The sequence below is a fragment of the Megalobrama amblycephala genome, linkage group LG1 (genome assembly GCF_018812025.1).
Source record: "Megalobrama amblycephala isolate DHTTF-2021 linkage group LG1, ASM1881202v1, whole genome shotgun sequence".
NCBI lineage: Eukaryota > Metazoa > Chordata > Actinopteri > Cypriniformes > Xenocyprididae > Megalobrama > Megalobrama amblycephala.
The window spans coordinates 20,903,760-20,924,886 of NC_063044.1; the positions used below are offsets into that span (position 1 = coordinate 20,903,760).

A 21,127-nucleotide genomic window follows, 5' to 3' on the forward strand; every position below is an offset into this window, starting at 1 on the left:
ACAACTTTTCAATGTGCTGCTGTTGCGGATGGTCAAGCAAATGTTTGTGTTTTGTTTCTGTTTGATAGAATTATAATGTTTATGTGAATGAAGCCATGCTTGCTGATATTGTGGTCTATAACTCCTCCCCGAACTCCCCGCTGCTCTGTATCTTGCTCTCTCATTGGCTGTCGGTCATCGCCGATGTAGTTTTCAGTCAAAACACTTTTCACACAGCAGGATTTTGAATCACCGACAGGTCCAGATATTTAGCATGCCAAATATCTCACGGGCGTCGGCGACTCGTCGGCGATTCTCTAAGATCGCGTCTTTGCTCATTCACACTGCGTGATTGTCACTCTCGTGAACAAGCACCGATTCGCCTGTGATTTCGGGCATTTGTCGGCGATTTCTCAAAACCTGTCGGCGAGCCAAAATCGGGGCTAAAATCGTGCAGTCTGAACTCGGCATAAGTCTCACCAGGATATTATATACTATCCTCGGCAGAAGTACATCCATCGCGGGTCACGACGGAATTATATCTATGACGATACTGGTCCAATACGATCGTTCTGGTCATCTACCTCGCATCCACCAAAGAAATCAAAACGGACTGTTGATCACAGTGTGTTAGCCAACGTAACCAGGACAACTAGTACCAAATCACTTAAGAACGATCTAACTTTTGGTTTATTCAACATTCGCTTGTTAACAAATAAAGGACCTCTTATATACGATCTCTTGAATGATAACAAGTTTGATTTCCTCTGCTTGACTGAAACATGGCAACAACCTCACGATTTCTCTCAGCTTAATCAAACTGTTCCTCCCGGCTTTGCTTACACCTGTCAACCCCGTGCCTCTGGCCGAGGAGGAGGGCTTGCGATACTGTATAATGAGAAGTGGAAAGTCTCTCCCATAACTGTGCCTCTGTATGAATCATTTGAATCCACTGTCTTACAAATTAACAGACTTGTTCCTACTGTTATAGCTACTATCTATCGCCCGCCCAGGAGCAATTATAATTTTTTTAATGACTTTTCTGTATTTTTAACTATACTGTGTTCTGCATCTCACAATGTTATTATATTGGGCGATTTTAATATACACATGGATAATGTCAATAACACTCTCACCAGAGATTTTATATCATGTCTTGACAGTTTTGGCATACAACAATTTGTTGATTTTCCGACCCACTGTAAAGGTCATACTTTTGACCTTATTTGCTGCTCTGGTGTAACCCCTTCTAACTGTCTAGCATCGGACCTGCCCACATCAGATCACAAGTTAATATCATTCAGTGTTAACTAAATGGTAGAAAAAACCAACATGGGTCGTTCCATCTCATTTCGGAATGTTAAGAACATTGATTTATCCGCTCTCTCTGATGGGCTTGATCATTTCCTCATGAGAGATGTATTTTCCACTCCAGATGACTTAGTTTCCCACTATAATGAGGGACTGCATAGTGTGTTTGATAAGCTTGCACCTCTAAAAACTCGGACTGTATATTTTTCTCATTCTGCACCTTGGTTTACATCCGAACTGAGGCAACTTAAAACCAAGGGATGTCGCTTGGAACGTCTATGCATTAAAACTGGACTTACTATTCATAAACAGATGTACGCAGATCACATGCTCTCCTACAAGTATGCTCTTTTGACTGCTAAATCCAATTATTATTCCGCTATAATTAGGTCAGATGAAGGGAACACCAGATCCTTGTTTACCACAGTAAATAACATCTTACGGCCTCCTGATACCCTTCCTTCCCACCTATATTCTAGTGACTTGTGCAACAAATTTATGACCTTTTTTATAACTAAAATTGACAATATACATCAACAATTGACGCCTCAAAATAGCATGGCATGTGATCTGCCTTTTCTGCTTTACCATGACTCACCTCTCTCTTCATTTAATAGTTTTGAACTTCCGACTGCTGAGGAAATATCATGTCTCATACGACAATCTAAGTCTTCCACCTGTCAGTTAGATCCTCTCCCTACTCACTTGGTTAAAGCCTGCTCATCCACTTTATCTGGTATAGTAACCGATATTATACATTCTTCTCTAACTTCTGGGATTGTTCCTTCATCTTTTAAAGTTGCTGTTATAACTCCAAGACTCAAGAAACCGGGAGCCGATCTTAACAATTTTTCCAACTTTCGCCCAATTTCCAATTTACCTTTTCTTTCAAAAATCTTGGAAAAAGTTGTTGCATCTCAGATTCATGCTCACCTCTTAAAAAATAGCCTGTTTGAAAAATTCCAGTCTGGTTTTCGGCCAATGCATAGTACAGAGACTGCCATGGTAAAAGTCATTAATGATCTGCTGATGGCAGCTGATTCTGGACTATTAACTATACTTATCTTTCTTGATTTAAGTGCAGCCTTCGACACAATTTCCCATCAAGTTCTCTTAAATAGATTACTCTCTATAGGTATCACTGGTGTTCCTCTCTCCTGGTTCAGATCCTATCTTTCCGGACGCACTCAATTTGTTCAGCTCAAAAATTTCAGTTCATACTCTTCATCTGTTACCACTGGTGTTCCTCAAGGCTCTGTTCTGGGCCCTCTTTTATTTATTATTTATTTATTACCCCTTGGTTACATCTTCAGGAAATATGGCATTAGTTTTCATTGCTATGCGGACGACACCCAGCTCTACTTATTATCCAAGCCAAATTCTACTCTTCTGTCTTCTTCTCTCTCAGATTGTTTAGAAGAGATTAAATCCTGGTTTTCACACAATTTTCTCAAGTTGAATACTGATAAAACAGAGGTTCTTCGGTCCCACTTTATATTAAGTGGCCTTAACTACTATGTACTTACATCAAAAAATAAGTACAATGTACTTATTGGGTTCATATTGAATTGCAAAACACTTTTTCTGCTATTGAATTGGGATACGGGTAAGGTTAAGGAAAGCTTTGGTGGTACGGGTAGGTTTAAGGGTAGGGGTAAGGGTTAAGGGATGGGTCAACAGTGTAATTATAAATGTAATTACAGAAATTAATTACAGATGTAATTACATGCAGGTGTTTTTCAAATATAAGTACAATGTAAAAACATGTATGTACACAATAAGTGCATTGTATCAAATCATTAATTTAAATGTAAGTACATAGTAGTTAAGGCCACTTAATATAAAGTGGCACCGGTTCTTCTTGTTGGCACTAAATCCAATTTGTCCAAATCCAATAGCTTTTCAATTTCAATTGATAATTCTATAATCTCTCCATCTTCTCAGGTTAAGAGTCTGGGTGTCGTCCTCGATAGTACTTTGTCTTTTGAAACACATGTAAACAATATTACTCAGTCTGCATATTTTCACCTGTGGAACATCAGCCGTCTCCGTCCATTTCTCACATCCAATTCCACAGCCATTCTTGTACACGCTCTAGTCACCTCACGCATTGATTACTGTAACTCTCTTCTATTTGGGTTACCTCACAAACTCCTTCATAAACTTCAGTTGGTCCAGAACTCAGCTTCCCGTATAATTACCAGAACCTCTTTCACTGAGCATATCTCTCCTGTTCTCTATCATTTACATTGGCTTCCTGTTAAATATTGGGTAGAGTACAAGATTCTACTTCTCACTTTCAATGCTCTTCACAATCTTGCACCCTCATATCTCTCCGAACTGCTCCACATCTACACTCCGAGATGCATCTACACTGCGTACACTTCGATCTTCCTCTTCTGTCTCTCTTGCTGTACCTTCTGTTCGTTTAGTCACTATGGGGTCCAGGGCGTTCAGCTGTGCTGCTCCTTGTCTCTGGAATTCTCTACCACTATCCCTACAACAAAGTGATTGTCTGGTTACTTTTAAATCACATCTTAAAACCTACTTATTTAAATTAGCTTTCTCTGACCAGTTTTAAATATTGTATGTTAGCTGTTGCTTTGTTTGTATTGTGTCTCGATTTGTTTTATAACTACCTTTTTACTGTACGGTGTCCTTGAGCGCTTTGAAAGGCGCCTTTAAATAAAATGTATTATTATTATTATTATCTGCAGCTGTGTTGTATTTTGCCTTAAAAGACTTGAAAAAGGTGCGGTCTAATGGCTGCATCTTGTGGCTGCAGTGGGGTGGGATGGTAATCATTATCACCCCACGCTCTCTCGCAAGCAACACAGCCTCGAGGGTCTTATGCGAGTGGTGGCCATCCAATATCAGAATGTGAGGCCTCTGAGGAGTGCATCCAATGGTGTCACAAAAATGTCTCAGCCACTGGAGAAACAGTGTACTGTCCATCCACCCTGAGTCAGTCACTCCACCAATCGATCCTGCTGGGGCACCACACAGCAGGCGCTCATTCATTCTTTTTCTTGGAAAAATGAACAGTGGTGGTACAAACTGCCCTGCGGCATTCATTGAACAGGCAGTAGTGACAGTAAAGCCTCTTTCCGCACTTGTGACTCTTGCCACCTGCCTCTTCCCCTTTGAAACAACAATTTTGTTTGGCTTCTGTACATTCTGGACACCCACCTCATCCATATTCCACAGACGGGTGGGGTCAACGTTTTCGCCAAGCCTATGGAGCTCATCCTCATAAATACAGAAGAACAGGTCCACCTTCGGTCTGTTGAACCCCACCATCCTAGAAATGCTCGTCTGTGGAGTCCTGACAGACAGGGTTCCTTGTCTTCTTAGAAAATTATAGAACCAGTCTTTCCCTGCTATCTTGCGCTCTGAATTAAAACAATGGTTCAAGCCTAACCTCTCTGCCAGGTCATAGGCCAGCCTCCTTAAATCAATCGTTAAAAACGAACAATGCCCTCTCTATTGACTGAATGTGCTCAGTTAACTGGAGCTTGAATGACGACGTGAAAACTACTTTGCGGCCTAAACACTTTGATCCAGGCTCCAAACTTTTTTATCCCCATGCCGCCTCAAGGCCTTTGGGGGGACTCCAAATTGATGGGCTGCAGCCTTCAAAGCAGTTCCCTCTTCAATCACTCTGATGGCATTTTGTAGAGCTTGCTCTGTATAAGCACCACGGTTACTTTTTCTTTTATATGTCCGCATCTATATGGAGAGAAAAAATATATATATATGAGGTTGAGATTTCTACGCTAGGCCTTTATGGGGTTGATAATTGATGTATTTGTTCACCACTGTCACCAAGACAAACAGAAAACCCTAAATAAATATTAAACTTATAAATTTGTATATTTATGTAGTGAAATATATTCAATAAATGCATTAAAAGCCACTATGTCTTATCATTGGGTCACCTAACCACCTTCCATCAGTGAGCTAACTGTGCTATCAAGCTAGCCTAATGCTCACTTGAGGTATTTTTTTTTTTATTTTGTTCAAATATTTTGATTTTACCACCTAGTTATACTGCATTAAGTGTAAAACAAAGGATTTGATAGACAGAAATATGTTATTATAGTAATTATGATAGAGAGAAACTATGCCCTCTGGGGGGCGTTTTACCCACAAGGCGGAGCCGGATTAACGCAAAGGCAAACTAGGCACGTGCCTAGGGCCCGATTGGCGGGATGGGGCCCAGACAGAGGGACAAAAAATAAAATAAAATAATAATAAAAATAAAATAAAATGTACAAATGTCCTATCTACAATTTATTTCAATATTTATTAATTAACTAAAAATAGTGACGATGTTTATCTTAACCATAGACTGTTACATTACGTCACATTAACGCCAGCCCATGACTGTATTTATATAGAGGCGGTGGCGCCAGCCAGTTAAGTCCAAGGAGACGTCAGCGGCGGTCAGAGCGGGACAACAAAGCTAGCAGGCAGGTGTGTTTTGAGTAGGCTAACATTCAAGATGCTTTCGGGTGCGGCAAAACGTAAAAAGGAAAAAAATGAAGAGGAACAAAAGAAGAGACAGCGGGGGGCTTTACAGAAGTTTCTGTCGGGCAGCCGTCCGACAGCTGTGAACCTGCTCGAGTCAGCAGAGCCAAAGGCCGAGCCAGGCCCGGAGACACGGCCCGAAGACGCGGTGGAAGATGCGGCGGGAAATGCGGCGGAAGACACTGTGGCGCCCGCGCCGTCAACATCAGCGCCGTCACAGAACGACAAACTGATGGAACAGCAGCCAGCCAGAAGTGAGCCCAATATCGTTTTGCAGCAGGAGCCTCTAGACCCAGAAAGGGTATTAACAAGCTACCCATCTGATCCTGCAAAGTGGGACCAAATTGATGACAGGATGCGTGAGTACTTTGCACTAAACCATCCCTGTCAAAATATTGGAGATTTCTCTGCATCACAGAGGAAATATGGAGACATTAACCGAAGCTTAACCAAGGAACATTTCTTTAGAAAAAAGCTAAATGGAGAAACCCTGTCAAGAAAATGGTTAGTGTACTCACCGTCTACTGGCACTGTATTCTGTTACTGCTGCAAGTTGTTCAGTATAAGAGACAATCAATTTGTCACTGGATTTAATGACTGGAAAAACTGTGCTAATCGCTTGCATGAACATGAGAATAGTATGGATCATCGTACTGCTGTGCTGAGTCTATCATCACTTGTAAATAAAAATGCACGCATAGATTCAAACATAGTACAGCAACAGGAGTCTGAGAGAGCATACTGGCTCAACATTTTGAAACGTATAGTGGCAACTATTCAGTTTCTTTCTTCACGAGGACTGCCCTTCCGTGGGGACGATGAGTTAGTAGGATCACCCCACAATGGGAACTTTTTGGGCTGCTTGGAGTTAATTAGTCACTTTGATCCACTTCTGTCAGAGCATCTAGCCAGATATGGAAACAAGGGCAGGGGACATACCAGTTACCTGTCCTCTACAGTTTGTGATGAGTTTATTCAGCTGATGGCTGAGAAAGTTCTGCGTGCCATTGTAAAAGAAGTCAAAGATGGCAAGTATTTCTCCATCATTGTGGACTCAACACCTGACGTCACACATGTTGATCAGCTTGCTTTGATAATTCGCTATGTCCTGAAGAAAAGTGGTGAGCCTGTCTAGAGATTTTTGGAGTTCATACCACTACATGGTCATACTGCAGAACACATGGAGGAAACACTCAAATCTGAGTTAAAAGAACTGGACATTGATTTGATGGACTGTCGTGGGCAGAGCTACGACAATGCTAGTAACATGGCAGGGAAATATTCTGGACTCCAAGCAAGAATAAAAAATAAAAATCCTAATGCTGACTTCATACCATGTTCTGCACATTCTCTTAATTTAGTTGGTGCATGTGCAGCAGAATGTTGCCTAGAAGCAGTTTAATTTTTTGGCTTCATTCAAAATCTCTACAACTTCTTCTCAGCTTCAACTCAGCGGTGGGAGATTTTAACAGCCCATCTCACAAAATGTGAGCGAGGTCTGACACTGAAGAGCCTTTCCGGCACAAGGTGGTCTGCAAGAGCTGATGCAGCAAAAGCTCTGAGATTTGGCTACAAAGCTATACAGGATGCTTTGAACAAAATCAAAGTTGACCATGAATGATTTCGATGTCTATGAAGCAGAGGCTAAGACTCTCACAGCGACAGAGGGATACAAAGCAGATAGCCAAAGGAGACGAGTGAAGAAAGTTATGTTTGGTGAGTCTGCAGGTCCAGAGGTGCGGCGCTCAGGCCGTGAAGCATTCTTGATTGACACACATTATGTCATCTGTGACTGCTTGTCACAAGAATTGAAACAACGCAAAGACGCATACAAAAACGTGGAGAAGAAAATTTGGTTTCCTTACTAAAACGAAATCAATGAACATTGAACAAATCCGTGCAGCCACAGAAAAGCTGAAGAAAATATACCCCCAGGATCTTGAGGAGGACTTGCCAGTTCATCTCAATGGTAAAAGATGAAGAATCAGATTCAGTCATGGCCATGTACAAGAAGTTCCTAGAGCTAGGCTTGAGGGATGCTTTCCCTAATGTGGACATTTGCCTTCGCATGTATCTGACATTACCGATTGCAAACTGTTCAGGAGAAAGATCATTTTCTTTGTTGAAACGAGTAAAAACATACCGGAGAGCAACAGTAACAGAAAAAAACTGAATGCCTTTGCCCTGTTGGCAATTGAAAATGGATTCACAACTGCCCTGGATTGTGAAGACATCATCGAGGACTTCACCTCATCAAAACTCAGGAGAAAGCATCTGTAAATGTAAGTTTTCCATTTAAACATATAAATCTGAATAAGTAAAGTGAATATTAAAATCAAATGTAAGATGCATATAAATTAAATGTATAATATAGGGCTATACTTTCTACTATAATGAAATGAAATATGAGAAACAAACCAAGTATATTCAAATCTCAAACAGCTGTCTTATGTATACATTTTATTATTTCTCCACAAGATTGTGATGATGCCGTCAAGACGTGTTTCTGCTGTGATGGAGGCCTGTGATGCTGGAAGGCTGAAGATTATGCCTGAGTGGAGTATGCTAAATGGTTTCCTTAGTAAGTGTTGCTGGTTTTATTTATTTTTATTTTATTTATTTTTTTTCCAAATATTTTTATTAATTTTCAAATAATAACAAAGATAACAAAAAAAAAAAAAAACGAAACATGTATCACTCACACACACATTCACATAATCAGAGACCTGCACCTATCAGAGATAAAGTAAAACAACATTTCCGTGTCAAGTTTTAAGTTACAAGAAAATCTAATTCAAAATGATAATTAAAGATAAAAACAAATGTAAAAAAAGAAATAAATCAATAAAAGAATAATGGCATGGCCCTACTTTACATATGATATAATAATCATGTATGGCTCCCATAATTGTACAAAGTCCTTTATTTTACCCTTGGAGATATAAGTCAGCCTTTCCAGTCCAATGCACTCTGAAAGTTCTTTTATCCATTGTTTTATAGAAGGTGCTTCCATGCTCTTCCAGTTCATAGCAATGGCTCTTCTGGCATGTAACAATCCAAAGTCCAATAGTCTAGTGTGTTTCTTTGTTTGTGAGAAACCTGTAGGATATATTCCCAGTACACAAAGTTTGGCACAATGTGGTATTTTAAGATTAAACCGTTCTGACAAACAGTTTATGACATCCTTCCAGAACTTCTGTATATCAGAACATTCCCATAGACAGTGAATTAGAGTTCCTTTATAATTTTGGCATTTTGTACATATATCAGGAATATTGCTAGACATATGATTGAGTTTTTCAGGTGTTATATAAACCCTTGTCAACCATTTATACTGTAATAATTTAAGCCGCGTGTTTATGATTTGTTTTTGCGCCTTTAAACATGCTTTAGTCCATTCAAATTCCTCTATTTCTTCTTGAATGTCTTTCCTCTATGCGTTTAATTTGTCTACAGCAGACTCTTTAGAGTTAGACATTATTAAATTATAATATTTTGACAATTGGCCCTTTTCACCTCTTTTTTCAATTATTTCCTCAATTAATGACAGTTTGGGAATGTACATAATATCTGTAGACCTGGAAGACATAAAACTTTTAAGCTGTGAATATTAAAAAAAAAATGTTTTGAGGGAATCTGGTGTTTATCACACAATTATTGAAATGTAAGAAGTATTCCATCCATATACAAGTCTTTAATAGTCTGAATACCTTTACTTTTCCATAGTTTAAATCCTCCATCCTTATATTTATTATTATTTATTGTTAGACAGTTTCTAAATGGTCTTGATGAATGTGAAGGGGTCATGTTTGCCTTCTTGTTCTTAATTACAACATTTATAAATGTTGTAAGCTATTGCATTTTGCAGAAAATCTTAATTACAACATTTATAAATGTTGTAAGCTATTGCATTTTGCAGAAAATCTTAATTAAATGTGTTGATTAAATGATAATATAGATAAACTTATTTGCTCTGTTTACATAGTTTACTGACACCTATTGGTTATTTACTGGTACTACTGCCTTAACAATGACACTCCCAATGGATGAGGATAATTTAATAGCATTTAATAGAGCCGTGTAATGACGTATAAATAATGAATATCAAAAAATAGTCTGATAGACTGTTTAATATACAACACAACCAATTTGTAACCAAAGACTAGGCTATGTAAAATGTGAATGAACTTTTATTAGTAACTTTGGTAAGTTTCAGATTTCAATTCATAAATAACATCGATGGAGGGGGCCCAAAAAATGCAGCCTGCCTAGTGTAGTCCATTTATTTAATCCGGCTCTGCGCACGCGCATGCGTTATTCTGTTGTCGTTCTACTGCTAGTCGAAAACACGTCACCCTAAATCTAAGCACTGGCTAACACAATACCGTTTTTGCATCAAAGGATTTTCCCTCTAACACACAATACTTCCAGTTATAATTTTCTGTTCTGTGCTTTCCTATCAGGATAAGAAAAATGACAGAGATTAGCAGCTCGGAAGATAACCTGGACGTGCCTTTTGAGGAGTCGATGATTGGTTGGCTGAATTCCTTGGAAAAGTTTGCAAGTGAGGAATTCCACAGACTGAAAGAAAGCAACAAAAGCCTCCACGAGTCAATGGATGACCAGATGATCAGTGACATGGCCGCACATAAGACCGAGCTCAGAGGATCTGAGAAAGCAGCTGGAAGGAAAGGTCAGCGGTGCTCCTGCCCACTCTGGAGGCCAGAAGAGACCAGCTTCCTCGGCTGACTGGACTCCTGAACAGAAGCAGAGACGGTCTGAAGAGCTGGACAAGATCCTGGAGCCATTCTGGCCAGAGAGATCCGATGCACGAGAGAAGCTGACTGAAAGGCAGCAGGCCTTCTTCAGCTATATGATGGCCGTGCTGAAACTGATGGACTCCTGTGGCTGCTTCCTCTATAAACAAGCTACAATTAGTACAAAATGCAGCTGCTAGAGTTCTAACCAGGTCAAGAAAATTTGATCATATAACACCAATCTTATCATCTCTACACTGGTTACACATTAAGTTCCGTATCGATTATAAAGTATTGCTAATGACCTATAAGGCTCTAAATGGTTTAGCTCCTGTGTACTTAACCGATCTTCTATCGCCCTACACTCCTTCACGCTCTTTAAGATCACAAAACTCTGGACTTCTGGTTGTACCTAGGATAGCTAAGTCCACTAAAGGAGGGAGAGCGTTTGCACATTTGGCTCCTAAACTCTGGAATAGCCTTCCTGATAATGTTCGGGGCTCAGACTCGCTCACCCAGTTTAAATCTAGATTAAAGACGCATATCTTTAGCCAAGCGTTCACATAATGCATCTCATGTCAGATCAATTGCACATGACTATCTTTGCTTAATGTTATGAACAGCAGCTACTCCAATTATTCTCCATTTGCTTTTCTGTTTTACTGTGACTAGAAAGTTCATCAGCTTCAGTTTGGATCCAGCCTCTTAAGAAGACCGCAGATGACCAACACCTGTGAAGAGACGACGCCGACTCCTGTGAGGACTTCAGAAGACGCAATCATCTGGATCAACATGCACATTGCACAATTTCTATATCCTATTTATTGTTAATGTAATTCATTTTTCAGGAACTCATTGCTTCTACGTTCAGTTAAACTGCTAACAGTGTTTGTAAATTAATTGCCTAAATTATTACATTATTTGCTAACTGCATTCTTTAAATTGTAATGTTGACATGCATTCTCTGTAAAGCTGCTTTGAAACGATATGTATCGTGAAAAGCACTATACAAATAAATGTGAATTGAATTGAATTATGAAACATATGTGACATCACTACTCAGATATAGGGACATATATGTACATATATTAGATTTCTGTATGGGTCTACTTGTGTGGTGATCATATGACTGTAGCAGGCGTATATTTGCCAGAGTTTCCTGTGTTTTTACAACTGAGGCCCAGGGGCGTCACTAGGCCCTTTTTAGGGGGGCTTCAGCCCCCCTAAACTTCTGCCCAGCCCCCCTAAAAAAAATATTTGATTAATAAATTTTTGATCGCTTCAGTCCCCTTTAAAAAAACTCATTTGAAACGGCGGCAAGCTGCGTCAAGTTTCGGCTCCTCCCCTTATCTGAGTCTGCTTGGATTTAGCGCATTTTTCAATCTGCAGGGGCGCCGAGCAGAGCGAACATCAGAGAGCACAAGGTGTGTGTCGTGTGTGCGTGCATTTATTGATAGATTGCTAATGCTATGATATTACATCTGCATCGGTGCAGTTCTTTGTCATAAATGCATTGCAGTTTACATAATGTAATGTTACTGGAGCATTGGGAGCACACGGGACGGCTCGGTTTCTCATCCAATACCAATACGTTTCGCTGCGTTCACCTTCAGCCCTTGTGTGATAGTTGTTTTTTATTCCTACAAAAATGAAGTGATTAACACCCATGAAAACATACTTTAGATTCAGAAAACGATCATGATTTATTTTAATTTACTTTTTACAATTACAGACATATTATAATGTATTTTGACATTACATTATGCAGCATGCACAGAAATGACACACATCATTGTCTGAAAGCACTAGATGGCCCAGCGAGAGAATGTGGAGTTATTTTGTTTTGTATTATTAAATATAGTTTTGTATTAAGTAATAATGAATCAGGAGGAGTGTCATGATACATAAATTAGAGTAAGCGTAGAGTAAAGGGATTTTTGATTTTCTTGATTTATACTATTTATACTAGATTTGTACTTGATTTATAGAAGTGGCAAATTGATAATTCATGTTGTTATTTTTAATAAATAGAAATAAATATAGAACAGATTAATCATATTGCCAATAGACAATTACATTAATACATGGTTTGTCTATATTCTTAATGAATATTAGCTGGTTAGTTAAAATACTTAAAATGACATCAATTTTCATGGGGTGACTTTATGAATATTCAACCGTATTGTTGATTATAAAGGCTAAAAAGCTAAAAAACTAAAATAATTTATATTTCGTTGTAGATGGATATACGACTTTTTTATGTGAGCATAGAAATGCAAACAGTAAAATGTTGTGTTTGTACTGGAAACATGTGTGCGTGTGTTTGTACAGTGAATGAATCAGGAGGTCTTCATTGTAAAAAAAAAAAAAAAAAAATCAACATTCCTTATTTTCTAGTGGTCACATCCAATAATTTTTTTTTTTTTTTTTTTTATTACAGTGTTGTATATGGCTCAGTCAGTACTCCTACTCCCATATATGAAATACAGGGAATACAATGGAATAGTGGATTGCAGTAAGGTTAGTAGCATACCACCCTACCCTAATAGTCAAATAATATTTTTTTAATCATACCCTTATTGGGGGCTGAGCCCCCCTAAAATCAAAATCCTAGAATCGCCCCTGCTGAGGCCGTTGTTAGTTGAACACCAAAACATCTTGTCAACTTGTTCTTATGTAGTCGATTTTTTTTTAATAAAGAGATTGTTTGAACACTAATATTTTAATGATGTTATTTCTAGAATTAAAATGCATGCAGGAAATTTAATAAAGAAATGAAACAGTAATGTTCTCAAGTGCAAAAGTACAGCCTATAGACTGAGTTCAGATGTGTGTTGAGCCAGTCTGAATATGAACTTTATCACACTGAAGAACAAGTTTCACAACTGCTGTCCTGTCAAAGCCTGATCTCTCTTATGTTAGTGGTTATGGTTAGGGCACATCACCATAGAATCTCTGAGGGACAGTTCCTATGACATTTAAGCATTAATGAAAAAGACATATTTATAATGAAATCTACTTCTCTATCATGCCCTGGTACAGTGTCACTATATATCAACTCTAGCAGGATTTCAAACTTTAGTCGGTCAGACTAGAGGAAGTTCACAACCAGAGGAGGAGCTGATAGTGTTTAGAGGAAGAACTGTAACTATATATAATAAAGAGGAAGACTGACAGAAACAGAAAATGGCTGATCAGTGTGATCTGTGTCTGCTGGGAGTGATCATTGTCTCTTCCCTTATCACAGGTAAAGAAATCTGGATTTTCTCTAAAGACATTTAGTGGAATTAGTCTGGAAAGAGTTGATTTGAACATGCTCAGTTTATTATTGCACTCATTCATGTTGTGATCTCAGAGTTGTGTATTGATACATACAGGTCATACTATATTATTCCTGATACTGGACACAGAGTCACTCAAACATCTGATGATCAAAAATTATCTTCACATTCAGAGATTTCAACAGCTCTCTGATACAAATACTTTATTCTGAAGAGAGTGATGTTTGTGTTAATGAAGGGGGGGAAAAAGACTTTGATTCTTCTGCTGGTATGTTTTAATTTATTAATATAGATCATAATGATCATTCAAATGTACTTGTGTTTCAGGTACAAGTGGAGTAAATGTGACTCATGTGTTCATCAGTTCTGGTGAAAATGTCCATCTGCCCTGTAATAATGCTCTTTCAGACTACAAATCAACTACATGGACCTACTATAACAGATACAGACATTCAGCAGCAGTTGAACTGATTACTGGAGGGATAAAGAAGAAAGACACAGAGAGACATGAGAGACTGAGTCTGTGGTCTGACTGCTCTCTGAACATCAAGAACGTCACAGAAGAAGATCATGGATTATACATCTGCCAACAGTATGTGAATGGAGGAAAACAAGGACCTGATGCACATGTTTTTCTGCATGTTCTTCATGGTTAGTTTATATAAGATTATGTGGTCAATTTAAAAAGTGCAGATTCTCCCTTTAAACTCAGTTGATTATTGTGTCTTGTGTCCAATTTCAGTGTCTCCATCATCATCCTCACAGACTGAGATCAGTCCAGGCCGCTCTGTGACTCTCTCCTGTCAGTTGTATTCATATACTGGATCCCCCTGTGGTGATTTGGTTCGTCATAAAGGACTTCAGCTGTTGTGGGTGAATCAGACTGGTGTTGATCTGAAGACAGACTCCAGATATCAGATATCATCAGATCACTGTATGATCACTCTGAGTACAACACTCCTGAATGAAGATGACAACAGAGAGTGGAGATGTCAGCTTACTCTCAGAAATCAACTCCAGACCTCAGTCAGATACACTGTCAAGTATTCAGGTGAGAAACAATCTCATGAATCAGTTATGGAAGAGTTTTTATTAGTGTGTGTGTTAAAATATGATTGTCATATTCTACAGTAATGAACAATTATCCTTTACAGCTCAGGATGTGTATGAATCTACAGTCAGAGGTAGAGTCAGAATGGTTTGAAATCACATTCGGTGCTTCGATGGATGGCTTTTGTTTTTGTCTGTAATTGTCTCCAGTCGGCTCTGTCCGTCTCTGACTCTGAGCTCGATCTCTTCTTCAGTCACAGTGATTTCTGTCGCTGCAGTCGCTGTTTTCCTTCTTGCTGTTCTCTGGCTGATCCGCAGAAAAACAGCTGGTGAGATTCAGATTTACTCCTTTAGAACAATTAAAAATCTCAGATCTCACTGTGATGATGAGCAAACAATCACATGTTCAGACTGAGTGTATCATAGAAACATGTGGATTATATCAAATTATCAAACACAAGTTTATTCCTGCTGAGAATTCCTGTAATGTCAATCTCAAAGAGTTATCAAGTCAAATTTATCATTCATTTTAATGCTTCAACAACATCTTATTGTTACATTCTGTGTCTTTCATGTGTGTTTTATCATAAATTCTCAGGTAATAAAAGAGGGACGGCTGACTCTGCAGTGAGTTCAGTAATGCAGTGATTTAGATCTGATTACTGTCTTTAAAGCTCAATAAAGTGTCATTCATGCATTTGAACTGTTTGTTGTCTGAAGGTCAAAGATGAGAATGAACATAAAGGGACGTATGAGACGATCGACATGTCCACTCCTCCTGCTGCCAGAGCCAATGTGAGTCAACTAAATCATCAAACATTACGCTCTCTGTCTGTTCTCTAATGTGATTTACTGATCGCTTTAGTGTTATTCTACCTATTATGGTGAGAGATATGTGTCTGTTGTGTGTATTAAACTTGATTCTCTGCATGTTTACATTGATGTTTAGGAGCAGACAGATGATCATGTGACTTATTCTGAGGTCACTTCCTCCAATAAAAAGCCAGTAAAATCGTTCAGTGTGAGTAGATACCAGCACTTTCCTTGTTCTTCATCACTGTCCACTGACCAGTCCTATTCAGAGAAAATCACAGCTGTTTCTCTCATCTATACACTGCTGAAATGAGTTTGACTCTCAGATGAATGAAGCTTGTGCTCTAATAATAATAATAATAATAATAATAATAATAATCAATATTAATGGACAGAATCTGTTCTTCTTTCAGGATCATAATGATACAGTGACTTATGCTGCCATCAGAGGAGCAGAAGATGAACCGCAGGATGAACTTTATTCTCTGTGAACAAGAACAAGACCTTCACAAATAAACATTAATGACAGATCATGAGCTCATCAGATCAGGAGCAGACGGCACATTTTCATCTCTCTGGTGTTTGGAGGAATTAACTTAATTCAGATATTTGTTGAATGTACAATCAAACAATTAAAAAGCAAAGTACGGTAATGTTTCCTAAATTTTCAACCCAAAGCAGCAGAAACTCTTTCTTTATAAGTCCTCTCTTCTTGAGAATGTTTATTTAGGTAACACTTTATAATAACTGCACACTAAATGATTCTTTAAACCTACTTAATTCAATTATGGACAGTGGTTTCACACAAGCAAATTGTTTTTCATTAACATTAATGGAATTTTTGAGTCTATGTAAACTTCACGTGTTGTGACAACACAACTGAATGAGGATGAGTCTATTTAAAATAGTAATATCCAACCAAATCCATGTAATTGCTTCCCTGTAACTTAAACTGGTTAAGTTTAGTGGACATGCTTTAGTTTATTTAAAACTGGCCAAATAGGTTTCATTCAACCAACACAAGGAGATTTGTTTCAAATCAGTGATTTCTATTTAAAGTAACTCCCTTCAAAGCAGCATTTATTTGTGTGTGATTACCTTGTAGAGACAAAAAAAGACAAGATGTAACAAGTTATCAAACTGTATTTGTCAGTTTTAAACAGCCTGTTTAGTTATTACAATCAAGAGTCTTTAAACTTGAGCAAATGCTTTTAACAGTCTGATGTAAAAGTAATTTTAGATAATGTTAGATTCAAAAGACTTCTGCACACTCAGAAAGTGAAAATTAACCTGGTAAAAAAAAACCTGGTAAAAGATTTTACAAATTATTTTACAAATTTACACACACACCAAAAAAATCCTATATGCAACCAAAATGTCCAGATGGTAGTGTGCTTTTCAGTGCACTTTATTGGATAACTTTCTGCCATCAACTTTTGCAGTGCTTTGAAAGTATACCTGAATCCAGGAGGGTAGCTCAAATTCAGTCCATATATTAGTCCCATAAACATGGCTGTTGCATATGGGACACTGCTAAGGTCCTGAAGAACATTTTGCCCCTCTAACACCACTCCAACATCTGCAAGGCTCTCTTCTATGTTTGCACCTACAAGTCTTATGAAATAAATTCCCATCAGAGTCTTCTGAATCGCCTCCTGTCTGTTGACAACGTCTGTATCCTAGAGAGGATATTTAAAATAAAATAAAAAACACAGTACTCTTAAATTCCTGTGTATTAACTTTAACAAAGCATTTAACAATATACTCCCAAATCATTCATGATTACGCACTCTCTCTTCACTTCAGTGTCACCAGTCTAAAGATGCAAATAACAACATTAACCAAATATAGCCTTTACCCTTTAAAATAATTCACCTTTCTATAAGATAACCCTGCCATTGCTACTATCATACTCAACCACTCAGTTATCCATCTTCCTCATGCTTTACATCAGAGGTGTGAAAGCTTGCTCCTAGAGGGGCTGTTCTGCAGAGTTTAGCTCGACCCAAATTAAATGCACCTGAACCATCAATTTGGGAATTTTCAAGTAAGAACAAAGTGTTAAACTTCCAGGCTGTTGTGCTGAAGTAAGTTAGAGCTAAACTCTGCAGAACATTGTCCATATACAATAGTGTTATACATGTAACATCTGTCAGTTACTTTGCATTTACTGTATTTATCATGGTAATAAACAATTGTGGTAAAGGTTCTTGTGTAGTGGGAAGGAAGAGGACAGGGATCGGCTTTGGCTGCTGACAGTCTTTATTCTCACCAGAGAAAATATCAAACACATAAACAAAAAGACGGTGCAACGCACACTCAATAATTCCACATCCAAGGACGGGCTTCACTCCAACGAACGAGCACGGCTCACTCTGCGTGACTGTCAGCAGTCCCTCTCTCTCTCACACGCTCCTGCTTCTCCTGGCGTTTTATCCCGTCTCCACGCCAATTACTGGAACAAGAAACAGGTGTTCGTGATTTACATTCAACCCGTTCAATCACCACGCATCCCCAGACGCTCCCTCCTGCTGCAGACCCCGCTAAACCACGCCCCCCTCGCCACAACAATCTTATTTATGTTTTTTTAATGATTGCTCATGACCATAACCCTAGTGAGAGAATATTGTTTTAAAGGGTTAGTTCACCCTAAAATGAAAATTCTGTCATTAATTACTCACCCTCATGTCGTTCTACACCCATAAGACAAATTATTATAAAAATATCTAAATAAGACAAATTTAGATATTTTTGATGAAATCCGAGGGAATCTGATCCACTCATAGGCAGCAACATCATTGCACCTTTTGACGTCCAGAAGGGTAGTTAAAAACGTGGTTAAAATAGCCCATGTGACTACAGTGGTTCAACCTTAATGTTATGAAGTGATACGAATATTTTTTGTGGTCAAAACCAAAACAAACATAACGACTTTATTCAACAATTGGAGCTGTTGTCATACGTAGTGAACCAAGTGCAGACTGACTTGTTTACGTCCGAATAACAGCATTATTGGCCGACTACTGTGTCAGCATCACATGCACGTGTTCGGCCAATACTGAGTTGGCGTTCGGACGTAAACAAGGAAGCCTGCACTAAATTGACTACGTATGAACTATCGTATTCTGCACACACCTCATTGATAGCCTAAACCACCTGCTATTCGTGCAGATTAACCTAGAAGATGAACGTAACGCTTAACGTGTATGTTAACTAAACACGTTGCATTCATATGGTGGATTCATCTGCTTATCTGCACATTTAGTTTATTAACACTCTGGGGTTCCTCATTTAGGAGTCACAATCAGGACCTTTGCGGTCAAAAGTGACCAGACCCCTGAAATCAAATGAGACCGATGAAAGTTAGCTGAGGGAAGGGCATTAAAAAAATTAACTGGAATGCAGCCTAGGCCTTTAAAGTCCATGTTTTTAAGTCAGATTGGTGCCACCTGGTGGGAGTAGTGATCAATAATTTCATGCAATACCATAGTTAACCACTAGATTGATGTACAGCTCTCTATAGAAAGGCTTGTGAATTCCCTAGTTGTTTTTGCACATATTTTCTCCTTTTTTTTTAGGTTGTTGATTTGAATATATATATTTTTTCTCAAAGACTACTTTTGTCAAGTTTTTTGTTTGTTTGTTTGGTTTAAATGGTAATTTGAAGTGCCAGTTTTACTTTATAATACAGTCAAACCTGAGCATTGCATTAGACAGATTCCAATTGGAAAGCATTTTGTTACCCATTGTTTTAATTCTAATTTAATAATAATTAAAAAAAATTATAAACCTTTTATAATAAACATTTTCATTAAATCTGTTTTTTGTACTATTCAATGAACAGTAACTCATCTTCAGATGGTAACAGCAATTATGAACAAAAAAACTAAAATAACAGCAAAAGTATAATAATTATAAAAAAAAATAAATAAGCGTTTTAAATATCATCCTAACTATATTTAAATATTATCTGCATATTTACATACTAACTGTAATTAGTGTTTGTTGCACATGTCACAGATCGCAAATGATGCTTGTTTCCACATCCCTCGGCAAGCACCATTGGCATCTTTTTCTTTTGGCTTAGTGACCAGCCGTGGAGGGACCAGCTTGGGAGGGACCAGCCGTGGAGGAAACTGCTTCCTCAGATTCCTGCACTTTCCTCATAAGATGCAGAGAGGCTTGTGTGCGAGGAATGTGCCGCCTTGTTTTTATGAAAGGGGACACGAGCGCTCTTCCTAGCTCCTCCAGAAAATGTCTCCTCCTGTAGCTATCCCCCTGTGTCCAGGTCGGATTTATTTCCCTCCAGATGACAGCCTCTTGGGTTCATCAGTGCACTTGGCAGCTCTGACTTGTTCTTTCGAACCGTTCCTACCATCCTTATTCTTTTCTGCAGGAGCTCTGTGCCAAGAGCATAAGACGTAAAAAATTGTCACATGTGACAATATGCTCTTGAAGGTCATTCATCATTTCGAGGACTATTCCTTGCTCAGGTTTTTCTTGTGCTGTGCCCCTGCAGGTTTTCCAGTGTACACCTGCATGTTGAAACAGTAGCTGGTCTTTGCATCACAGGCCGCCCAGATTTTAATTCCATATTTGGCAGGTTTTGATGGCATATACTGTTTTAAAGGGCACCGGCCCCTGAAACCGACCAGGCACTCATCAACAGTGATGTTGAGATCAGGACGGTGACATGGTGGTTAGAAAAATTGCCCTCCCCATCTCACTATGCCATAAACTACATGTAGCTTCAGAAGGCCGATAAATGCTTGTATTTCAGTTCAATCAATATTGCACCATTCTTCAGCAAACACTCGCTGCCCCTCTAGATTCGTCATTTCAACAAGCATTTTCTGAATGCAGCTCGGAAAAAATAGCTCAAAAGTTGAACTTACATCTTCAGCTCTGACACAGGCATACCTTGTGGGTCCAGGGGTATGTCTTCGGACCTCCTCTGCCCACGCTCTCCCTTGTGTCCGTGGAGGAGGAATTGAACTCCACAGAATTTCTCAGTTCTTGGAGCGGTAGGTTTCAGGGCCTTCTCTCTCAGGGGCAGGGCCTTCCTCCTCTGAATCCTCATTCTCTGTTGCAAAGTTTGTGGCAGCCTCCGTCAAATCTTCCTCTTCAGAGGTTTCATCAAATGGGTCATCTGGCTCAGTGCTCTCTTCTTCACTAGAATGAACTAAATACTCCAGAGTCTCCAGGACAGTATCCCTTTGCCATTGTGCTGAGTGAACTGTGGACTAGGCTCAAAGTGGCAATATTTATACCCAAGTTTTTGTTTTCATAAACAGATGCTGCAATAGGCCTGGAGGTTGTTACTAGGGAAGAATTCCATCCTTTGATCTTACTCTGTGTGTGTGTGTGTGTGTGTGTGTGTGTGTGAGAGAGAGAGAGAGAGAGAGA

The 21,127-nt window shown here is 38.8% G+C and overlaps 3 protein-coding genes across 6 annotated transcripts in view; 2 read left to right on the forward strand and 1 right to left on the reverse strand.

The window, feature by feature from the left end:
* Positions 1–21,127, forward strand: part of LOC125243939 (gastrula zinc finger protein XlCGF57.1-like) — an 848,513-nt gene that overhangs the window by 817,370 nt on the left and 10,016 nt on the right. The window lies entirely within an intron of this gene.
* LOC125244061 (stonustoxin subunit alpha-like) overlaps positions 1–21,127 on the reverse strand; it is a 1,172,099-nt gene that overhangs the window by 64,555 nt on the left and 1,086,417 nt on the right. The window lies entirely within an intron of this gene.
* LOC125244668 lies at positions 13,675–17,438 on the forward strand. Its single transcript, XM_048154821.1, has 9 exons — positions 13,675–13,824; positions 14,186–14,509; positions 14,601–14,909; positions 15,013–15,042; positions 15,163–15,237; positions 15,507–15,535; positions 15,629–15,703; positions 15,858–15,929; positions 16,135–17,438. The coding sequence occupies exons 1-9, from the start codon at positions 13,764–13,766 to the stop codon at positions 16,210–16,212; spliced, it is 1,053 nt and encodes a 350-aa protein (XP_048010778.1). The 5' UTR covers positions 13,675–13,763; the 3' UTR covers positions 16,213–17,438.

Coding starts and splice junctions, on each gene's coding strand:
- LOC125244668 (XM_048154821.1), top strand. CDS start 13,764: ATGGCTGATCAGTGTGATCTGTGTCTGCTGGGAGTGATCATTGTCTCT. Junction 14,910..15,012: donor ATACACTGTCAAGTATTCAG/GTGAGAAACAAT, acceptor TATCCTTTACAG/CTCAGGATGTGTATGAATCT. Junction 15,930..16,134: donor AGCCAGTAAAATCGTTCAGT/GTGAGTAGATAC, acceptor TTCTTCTTTCAG/GATCATAATGATACAGTGAC.